Raw genomic sequence first — 10,329 nt, 5'->3', positions numbered from 1 at the left:
GCCAAAAAATTAGGACACCCAAACAGATGCCAAAACACTGAAAAATGGACTGAATTTTATGTGACCCAGTCATCAAGCGTTAGAGATTTGTTTTGTGAGTTTGTGGCAAATTGGTTTGGGGCCGTTTGACCTGGAACCCATTTGGGATGCAGGCACGCATCTCCCTACATGTGCAGTGGGTGGGCATGGGGACAACCATGGACCTCAGGGGGCAGCAATGCCTCTCCTGAACATGACCTCCAAGAGTAAGGGTGAATTGTCAGCTTTTAACTCTTTATTATAAAGACATATTTACACAGAACAATCTTTACAAATACAGTGAACACAGTTATAGGAAGGGGACAATTTAATGAAAAGAGCCTTAGTATCTTTGTATAAATTAGTATAAGAATCATACACAACCACTTTAAATAATACAGCCCTTCAGCCCACTGCCCTCTTCTGTCCCCCATCCCCCGTTTCCTCCTTCCCCATGGGGCTGGGCAGCTGATGAGGCAGGAGATACAGAGAGGAGGAGGGAGAGGAAGGCCCAGGCCCTGGTGGGGGCATCAGTGGCACAATGGGCTTTCTGGACATGGGCCAGCCTCCCACTCTGAGCCTGAGGGTTGGTGGCACCCAGACTGGCGCCCAGGGCAGGTGTTGAAGCAGCAGTAGTATAGCAATAGCAGCAGGAGGTAAGGGGGAGAGACAGGGAGGCAACATCTGGGGCGCTGTGGGACCCAAAGCCCTGACTCTCCCTGCCCCCACACATACACAGGTGGCCATCCGGCTCTTCTCTCCCCTTGTCTTCCTCTTGGGAGTCCTCTGTGAAGGAAGCCTGCTCAGAACTCTACTCCTCCCATGTCTCCTTCCTCCCTTCCTCCCATCTTTCCTCTCTCCTCTCTCTTCCCTGTCTCCATCCATCCTTTCTTTCCTTCCCCACTCCCCCAAGGAAAAGTCACTGGGAAAGAAGGTCCAGTCAACATGAAGGGAAAGTATCGAGTCCAGTTACTTAAGGCCACCTACTGGCCCCTGAGACCCAGTGCTGGGCTGGGCCACCAGTTAGTCATCTCAGAGCCCGAGCTGCCCATGTGGAAATGCCCAGGGTCTGGGAGCACTGCAGGAATGGGGGCTGCTGGCCAGTCATGGGACTCCTCAGCCCAGGCTGGGGAAGAGACTAGAGGGTGCAGGCCAGGGAGGGTGAGCAGCTCCATCCCCACAGGACCACAGGAGAGTTCACAGCTGCCTCTGCCTCTCCCTTCCCTGCCACCCCCAGCCCCAACCTTGGGCAAAGGCACTTACTGTGGTTTAAAAAGACATTATCAGGAGGGAAGAGGACATCATCAAGTGGGAGTTGGGAGACCTCAGTCCTCATTCTGGCTGTGCAGCGACCCCAAGCAGGTCACTGCCCCTCTCCAGGCCTCTGTTTCTGCAGGAGTTTGCAGGAGGCAGAGCTAAGTGATCTCCAAGGTTCCTTTTGGCTCTGATATTCTGTGATTCTTGGCAAAAACCCTCCTCTTGCTTGGCTTTTGCTCCTGGGAAGGTATAAAGTCATCGCCGGCCCAGCACCCTCCCCTCCTGAGCTGGAACTTGAACTATCTGGTGAAGGTGGGAGTTGGGGGAGTGAGTTGGTGGGGGAAGTGGTAGGAGACACAGAAAGGTGAGAGGATGACAAGGTATTCCAGGGTGGCTCTCTTTTGCCTCTTCCTTATCTGGTCAAATGTGGGAGGGGAAGAAGCCCCAGCTGCCATTCGTCCCTTTGTCCAGTGCTTCATGCCTCCCTTTGCTGCAGAGCAAGTCCCTGTCTCAGTGTCCCCAAGGCATGCTGTCTGCACACTGATGCCCCAGCCCCTCTAACTAGCCTCTCATTACCCATTGCTCAATCCTGCTCTGGAGGCCAGGGGAAGAGGCCAGCTGACACAAAAACCTGGGACCTGCTAGAGCCCATTGGAGAAGGGAGTGTTTGCCCCCCAGTCCCCAGGGCATTCCTGAGAAAGGAAGGGCTTAGTCCTGGAAGGGCAAGGTGGGGACTAGAGCAGGTGCAGGGCCGGGGAGAAGAAGGATGGCCTCCTAGTGCTGGGTCTCCACAGGCAGTCTGGGAAGGGTGGGGAAAGGCCAGGAAAAGGGGCTGAATGGATCCTTGGAAGACGAAGGGACTCATCCAAACCAGGGACAAGACCATGCCATTGAGGGAAGTTGGTGGGTGAGAAGAGCCGGGACCATCAGCAGGTAGGACAGGTGCAAGATGAGAGGCACATGAATGCGAGGGCTCCGGAGCAGCAGACCAATCTATGGAGTAGAGGGGGCCGCAGGGGTACTTGGAGGCCCCTTCAATCCTAAAGAGACAAAAAGGATCAGAGAAAAGTCACTGACAAGTCCAAAGGAACCACCCGGAAAAGAGAGGAGACAGACTTCATTCCCTACTCCCCACAACCCTGAATCCAAAGGCCAAGGCCCCTCAGTTGGCGCCATGCTGTCCAGTCCTGTGGGATCCCAGCTGCAGGCCAGGCCTGGGACAGGCTTAGGCTCTAATCTCTGCTGCCGCCTTTGATTTTTCTCTCCTTCCCCCAGCTCTGGGCAACTGTCTTCCTGTCCTCTGTGGGCTACCCGCCAAGGCTCTCTGTTTCCCTCCTCCTCTCTGGTGAGGATCTACACTGCATACCCGTTGGCATAATCTGGGGCACCCCTCCCCAACTCATCAAGCCCTCCCCCGCAGGACTTCTATAGCTCTCTGACTGGGCCAGCTGGCACAACCCCAGGCAGCAGGGTGGAGGGGAGCCAGCACCCAAATCCTGGGGAGCCAGGAGATTGGTCCTGAGGGTCAAGTCCCTCTCTGGGCCTCGGGTCTCTTCATCTGTGAAATGAAGGTGTAAGACAGGTGCTCTGTAAGCCCCTATGTTGTATGTGGTGCTGGGACTGCTTCATGCACATGTCAGGCCAGCAGCAGAGTCACCCAGCCTCCAGGCTATCCCTCCCCTGCCCCTGCCACACTGCCCACTGAGCAGAGGCTCAAGTACCTGCTTCAGAAAGGCATGGGGCCCTTATGGGAGAGGCGTGGCCGCTGCCGGCGAAATTTCCTCCGACCTCCCTGCAAGGGCCCTGGTCCATTCCTCGATCCTCTGGGCTGCACCAGGTGGCGGACATTCCCTTCCTGCATCCCGTTCCCGTCAGAAGGCTGTAGCAGGGGCCCTGCAGGAAGGAGAAAGCGTATTAGCAAGGAAGGCTGAGGCAAATGGGCATGGGGCCACAGACCGCAGGCCCAAGGTGGGGGACAATCTCTCCATGAAGTGGTACTTCCCACAGCTTGTCTTTGTTTTTATCTTCTATCTTAATAAACAATTTGCCATTTTTACACTGTCCTGGGGCAAACAGAATCTGCTACTCATATCTTGCAGTTTATGGAGCTGCCTTTATGTCTGTTTGACACTTCTATCATGTTTCTGGCAGATACAAACATGTTACTTATTTGTACATCATTGGGGGTGCAATTTGGGGCCTTATGCCTGTACTTGGCTGGGGCACCACGGGCCAAAGCCCTCCATTGCAACCTTGCCGCTGACATGCTTAAAACATTTCAATGGAATGAATCCCCCCACAGCCACATACCCAACACCCAGATTCAACAGTTATTCCGACCAGAGCCACATGGTCTTTAATTATCACTTTTCTCTTTTTCGTTGCTGAGGTATTTTAAAACAAATCTGCAACATCATGTCATTCTGCTCCTACTTCCTTTTATATGCTGGTGACCCGTTTTGGAGTACTGGAGATCTCATACCTCACCCCCAGACATCTCATCAGTGTTTGGGCATCTCCAGGGCTCACTTGCTCCCCTGGCCTCCTGGGAGTATGGCTGGGGCTTGGCAGGGGCAGGGGTCTGGGACTGTGTGCCTGGTGCTGGGTTCTATTCAGTCTGTGACCAGAGTTCCAGGCCAGTAAGTATCTCATGAATGAATGGGTGAACACGTGAGTGAACGGCTGCCTGAATCAGCAACTGTGTGCTGCAGGAGGGGGCGGGCTGCTCCAGCTGGCACCTCCCACCACCGCACTATCTCCTCTCACCCCCACCACATCTCCCCTGTGTGTCTGATGTAAATTCTTTCCATTTCAATCCTGGCTCGCTTCTCTTCCGCTCTCTGGGGCTCTGCCCCACATCTGTCCACATCTGGCTTACAGTAGAAGCCTCCTGATTAGAGATCAAGCCCTGACAATACACTCCAAGTCATGCTGGGAGTTCTTGGGTGTGATGAGGGAAGAGGCACGTGGGCCAGCTCCCATGGAGGCTGCAGGCCAGCCAAGGGAGGCAAGCTGGCACTCCAGAGACAAGCCTGGCCTCTGGGAGCAGGCAGATGGGGGAGATGAGATGGTTCGGGCTGGCCTGCAGAAATACAGCTTCTGAGCCAGCGATCATGAATCCCAGTCTCTCTCCCACCACACCATCGGATTTGCCTTCAGCTGTATGCCTGTCCCTCAAGCTCCATTTCCATCCATCCAGGAATCCCCACCACTAGCTCACAGTTTCCATACAACCACCTGTTGGCTGCTAGCCCCCCAGTCATACCCCTGGCAGCTCCTCCTTTCTCTCCTCCCTGACTCCAAGTGTCCCCATGCTCTAGTTCCTCCCTTGGCTCCTTGGCTCTTGTGATGATTCCTCCTCCTTCACTTGCACACAATTTCCAGGCGTTTATCCTCTTCTGGGGCCAAAAGCAGGCGGGGTTTGTCCTTCAGGCCCTCCCCGCCCAGGCTTGGTGCGGCTGCTCTCTGCACTCGCCCAGACGCGCCACAGCCACCAGGCACGCATGCCCTCTAGGCCTCCACCCTCCTTCGCTGAGAAATGTCACAGGCTCAGTACTGTTTACCAGCCACACATTTGTGCTTCTGTTCAGGGTGAGATAATGTGTCAGCTCCTCCCCAAAGCCATTACCTACTGAGAATTAAAACACAACTTATATTTTCACTTTGGGACAGTAGGCATGGACAGGGGCAAGAAGGTCTCTTTGTCACAGAGCTGCCCTCATGGTGCCATCTGCAAAAGGGCTGGGCCAGGGAGAGGGAAAGCAGGGAAGGACCTACACTAAGCCCCTGACCCCAGCTGTTTCAGCTTCCTCTCTGTGTGTTGGGGTCCCCTTAAGGCTCTCCCTGCCTACCAAGGGGGAGGGGTGCAGGAATGATGCTGATGAGGAGTCAGTACCAGAGAAACACTCAGGGCAGGAAGACTGTGCTGAGCATGTGGCCAGGCACAGGGGAGGGCCTGAGAGGCCTTGACAATGTAAGTGAGGCCTTGGTTCTCACATCCATGCCCTCAACTACTAGGGGTGGGGGGCAGTGGCACAGGTTATGGCCCCAGGGATACTGCAGGCATGGAGAAGAGAGGCACAGTACCCAGATGGGGAGGATATTATCTCCAAATGCTCAGCACCCAGATCTGTGACTGCTGGTGGCAGCCAGGGGGCAGGGCCAGGGGTGAAGGGCCCTAAGTGGTTGTTGGGGGGGGCGGCAAGAAGCAGGATGGGGAACAGGGATGGTGGCTCAGACTCTGGCCAGGGAGACATCCTGACTCCATGTCTGCAGAGAACTACCCTGAGCTGACTCAGCACTCAGCCAGGCCCCGGGCAGCAGCCTCCCAGAAGCCACTGGCATGTTGCATCCCTTTGGGTGGGAGGCTCACTGTCCCCGTTGTAGCTGGAAGTCTGCAGCTCCTCCCACACCCTGATCCTATCAGCCACCTGTTTCCTACTTGAGATTCTGAGTCTGGCTCACCCCAAGGTAAGCTGACACCTGAAACCTGGGTTTTATCCTGCCCAAAGGGACATGTAGAGGCTGTTGATTCTCCTCACTGCTGAGGTCCTGGCTGTACAAAAGAACTCCCCCTTAGAAATGAGGGCCATCCTCAGTGCACTTAAATGTCTTCTCCAACTCATTTGCTACTTAAAGGGAGGTTGGGTAGTCCCCGGCAGAATCTCAGGCTGAGAGGATCTGGAGCCACTGCTCTCTGTTGTGCCATCAGCAATGAAGCTGCAGCATCTCCGCACCGAGACCCGCAGTCTGGGGTGAACAGAATTCAATTTTCATGCAACCTGAAATCCAGCCCTGCCAGTATACAAAGAGGTACAGGTGACTTCGGGGACATGCCACCCTCACCAGGGATGACACACCTGTTTTTTTCTCTCACTGCCTAGCCTATCTTGTGATTGCTTTAAAAGCCCACATGGGTGCTCTCGTAGAGACCCCGCTGGCTCTGTCCCCAACACTACTCTGGGGTCCTGCAGGTATCTCTCGGATGAGGCACCCTTCCTTTGTCTGCCCAGCACTCCACCCCAGTGCCCTGAGCTATCTACCTTTGCCAGCTTTGCTGCCCTGGGACACATCATGCTCTGGCAGCCTGGCCTTCCACTTCCCTGGCATTGCCCTGTGTTGAGACCTGAGTCAGGTTACAGGCGGGCAGAGCGCTAGGGGTTGGGGAATGGGGAGGGCTCCAGCAGGCCGTCCTTGCACTACCACTGTGACAGAGGCAGGCTTTCCGCTGGGGCTGGGGAGGGCGAGGAGGAGAGAAAGAAAGGTGCTCAGACAGAGACCAAGGGACACTTGGCCCTGGCCAGCAGCTCTCAGACTCAGAAGAACAATGTGTATCCCTCATCAGGAGGCAGTGCAGGAGGCTGTCTGTGGTGGGGGTGGGAGGACATTCCAAGTCAGGACAGAGTATGTTGTGTGGGAAGCATCGTTTTCAAGCCTGGGACTTTGACTAGGGACTCTGGCAGGGGACAGCATGCAAGTCTGGACAAGGGCAAGGTGGTTCTGGGGTCCCTGTTCCTGACCCAGGACACAAGGCAGGAGTAAGACATCTGTACCTGGACACTTGGCTGGTGGCCACCTGCATGGAGGTGACACCGTCCTCAGCTCCAGGAGACGTCATGGGGTGCAGAAGGCAGTGGGAGCCTTGGAAGTTTCCAGGGCTAGGCTTAAACAAAATGTGAAGGCAACGAATTTCCCCAAATCAGGGTGTGAAGATAGATGGCCTAACAAAGAAGGGTGAATTAAAGCAGCAAGTGGCAGGGTCTGGGCCAGGCACAGTGTTCCCTGCCCTCAGAACCAGCTCTCCCTTTCCCAGTACTGCCCCAACAGCTGGACCCAGAAACAATTCTATTGGTCAGCTGGCCAAGAGTCTCCCCCTAGCCTCTGGGGGAGCACCAAGTATGCAGAGTGGGAAGCCTTGGTTTTCTCGGGGATGCCCTTCCTGCACCCACTTTTTCTACCCCGAAGGCACCACCTTGGCTTCTGTGCCAGTGGCAGTGTCCTGTGGGTGTCCTGTCTTGCCCACTGCACTGGATGGTAGGCTCCTAGAGGGCAGGCCTTTGCTGTGTCCTTCATCCATAACTTTCCCTCTTTTCCTGCCACCAGCCTCACAGAAGTTTCTGAGGAAAAAGCCTGCTCCCTTTTTACCAAGGAGGGACTCAGCTCTCTGGCCCTAAGGAGGGAGACCACTGGACAGCTAGCCAAGGCAGGTGGTGCCAGACCCAACCAATGTGCCTTCCTCAGCAGCCAGGCAGTGCTCCCAGGGCCAGGGCAGTGCCAAAAGGCAAGAGCAGAGAGAGAAGGTAGCCTACAAAGAGAGAGAGGTGGAGCCCTGCCAGGCCCCTCGAGGCTCCTGGGCTACAGGCCATCCTCTTGCTCTGAAGGGTCTGGAAACCAAGTAGGGTGCTGTGCCCTTCCTCTAGGAAACTTGCTGCCCTGCCCTCTCCTTCCCTCTGCTCCCCCTTCCCTGTGACTATAGCCCTGGCATTGGCAATAGTCCACCTGGTCTTGGCCTTCCCCTTCTTTGATGCTAGGCAGGCAGCAATGACAGCCAGATCACAGGACTGTGGCAGCTGGAGGTGGGAGCTGGCAGCCCCAGGAGACATTGACACACAGGGAACAGTCAGCCTGTACTGGGGCTGCTGAGACATGGGTGAGGACCAGGCTTGGCGGGGGGGGGGGGGGGGGGGGTAAGGGAGCACCAGTGCCAAATATGCCAGGTTGGGGCTGTGGTGCAGGTGGGGGCAATGGGGCTCCCCCTCCCTACGCTGCACCTCGGTAGGTGTCAGGCACTGTTTCCTGGTTTGGTGCCTGGAGACTGGTGGACTAAGATGAAGCACGCCCATGCTTGAGGCAGGGGGAAGGCAGGAGCCAGGATAGCGAAGAACCAGAACCGAGTCCCTAGGGTGGATTGGAGTCTGGGGGAGCCTCCTGTGGGAGTAGGACAGCAGAGCAGACAGGACCTTGGGTAAGGGAGGAGAAGACTAGCCTGGCCCGGCCCTGCCTGGCTCAGCCTGGGGGAGGCTGCCTCTGCTCACAGGCAGGCTGAGAGGAGCAACAGCTGGGCTCCACGCTGCCGCCTCCGCCTCCCGCTGCTGCCTATGCAACAAGTGTCACGTCTGCATCTTGGCACATCATTCTCAGTGGCCCGCGCCCTGAGACCGCCAGCGGCCCCTAACCTCCAGGAGCCAGAAACATTTCAACGCGGGTGCCCAGTCCACCGGCTCAGGTCAGGTCCCTCCACTGATCCACGGGGAACGGGACCTGTCCCCTCCCCACGCCCTCCACCACGTGGGGCACGGGACCCGGGGAGCACGCCTGCGGCCCCGAGCGGCTAGGCGCCGGGCGGGTGATGCGCGAGGCCGAGCAGAGCCCCCGGAGGAAGCGGGCCCCGCGGCCGGCCAGCCCCTGGCCCGGGGCACCCTGTCAGCCGGCGGCCTGGCGCGTGGCTGCTCTGCACGGCTCGCGCCCGGCCCCCGGGAGGCGGAGAGAGCGCGGGTGGGGGCGGAGGGAAGGGAGCGCGTCGGCTGCAGCCGGCAGAGCGGCAAGGGGAGCGCGGGCGGGCGGGCACTCACCTCCACACACCGCCGTCAGGGACAGCCAGAGCAGCAGCAGCGCCTGCACGCACAGCCGCAGATTCATGCTGCTCTCGCCTGCGGCCGCCGCGGCCCTAGCAGGGGGCGGGGAGGCCGGGGAGGCCGGGTGCCCGGAGGCGAGCGAAGGCGCGAGAGCAGCGGAGCGTGCGTGCGTGCGCGGAGCTCGCGTGGTTCCCGGGCCCGCAGGCTGGCCGGCCGCCGCGCTCGCTCGCCGCCTGCTCTCCTGCAGCCTCCCTCTCTGCGGCGGGGCAGCGCTGCCAAGCTGGCCTCGGTGGGAGGCTCCGGGGTTGGGGGTGGGGGCGGCGAGCTTTTTCCAAGAGGCTGGCTGCTCGGCCGCTGTTCCGATTGCCCGTGGCCCCGGCTGCCAGCGAGAATGCTCCCCGCTCACTCCAGGGGCTGCATTTTGTAGCTCACGGCTTGGCCGTGAGCCCACTTGGTCATGTGGTCATCGGGAGGGCTGGAGGGGGGGCCAGGAAGAGGGAGAGGGAGCGAGCCTCCCGCACCGCCCCCCTCCCGGCACGCACCCGGCAGCCCCAGCCAGGGCGCGAGAGGGAACCTCGAGGTGGCCCCACAACAAAGGCTGCGCGGCAGCTCTGACAGCCCACAGCCACTCCCCGGACAATGCCCGCTTGGCCAGGGGCCAGTGGGTTTGGGACCTGAAGGATTTCAAACACAGGAAGCATTTGGGGCAGTGGAGAGGCACACTTAACCCTTTCTCACCTCGCTTCCTTAACAGCTGTCAAGGAACCTGGGTGCTCCGGGAAGAACCTGGCCCAGGCTGGCCTCACTACCCCCGTCTTTGCCCCCAAACTCTTACCCGTTGTTTCTTCCTCTGCTGCTCTCCAGCAGCATGGGCTTGGCCAAGACTCCCACCCATGGTCCTCCTTTTCTCTGCATCTTCAGTTAGGTTTGTATTGGCGATGATCCCCGAAGCTTGTGACCAAGACTGTTCAATTGCCCAGTGCCCCCGGGAGTCATCTCCACCTGGAAAGCCCCAGCCCTCCCCATCCTGCCCCTTAGTTCTTCGTTCTTGCAGCAACACCTCAAATCCTGTCTCATCCAGAAGCTTGCCAGGATAGCAGTAATCCAGGAGGGGCTGCTCCTCGCTGTTGGGACAAGCAGGAGCCCCTGTGGTGTCCTCTCTCTTGGTTGTCCCCATCATCATGAGGAGGGCGGTTTACCCAATTCCAAACAGTCTAGGCTCAATTCACTTTGCACATACTTGGGATTCACCTTTGAAAGTGGGTCCTGAAGTTTGCTTTCCCAGACAATGGGGGCAGCTCCTATAGCCTGGGAGCTCCAAAAGAAGGGATTGCCTCTTTCATCAGGCTGGGAACCCTGTAAGTTAAGACCTTGTCTTCTCATCCTTTTGCATCTCTCCGAAGTCCCCAATATCAGACTCTGCACATAGGTGGCACTCAACACATATTAAAAGACTAAATGGTAAGGCGTTTCCACATTT

At 57.7% G+C, this 10,329-nt stretch overlaps 1 protein-coding gene across 1 annotated transcript; it reads right to left on the bottom strand.

The window, feature by feature from the left end:
• Nucleotides 1-254: 254 nt before the first annotated feature.
• APLN (apelin) lies at nucleotides 255-9,355 on the bottom strand. Its single transcript, XM_036910953.2, has 3 exons — nucleotides 8,847-9,355; nucleotides 2,997-3,168; nucleotides 255-2,315 (listed from the first exon to the last, which is right to left on the bottom strand). The coding sequence occupies exons 1-2, from the start codon at nucleotides 8,911-8,913 to the stop codon at nucleotides 3,002-3,004; spliced, it is 234 nt and encodes a 77-aa protein (XP_036766848.1). The 5' UTR covers nucleotides 8,914-9,355; the 3' UTR covers nucleotides 255-2,315; nucleotides 2,997-3,001.
• Nucleotides 9,356-10,329: the final 974 nt, after the last annotated feature.

This window comes from Manis pentadactyla, chromosome X (assembly GCF_030020395.1).
Source record: "Manis pentadactyla isolate mManPen7 chromosome X, mManPen7.hap1, whole genome shotgun sequence".
Classification (NCBI taxonomy): domain Eukaryota; kingdom Metazoa; phylum Chordata; class Mammalia; order Pholidota; family Manidae; genus Manis; species Manis pentadactyla.
The sequence above is the reverse complement of the archived record's forward strand: the minus strand, read 5'-3'. Positions and strand labels throughout refer to the sequence as shown.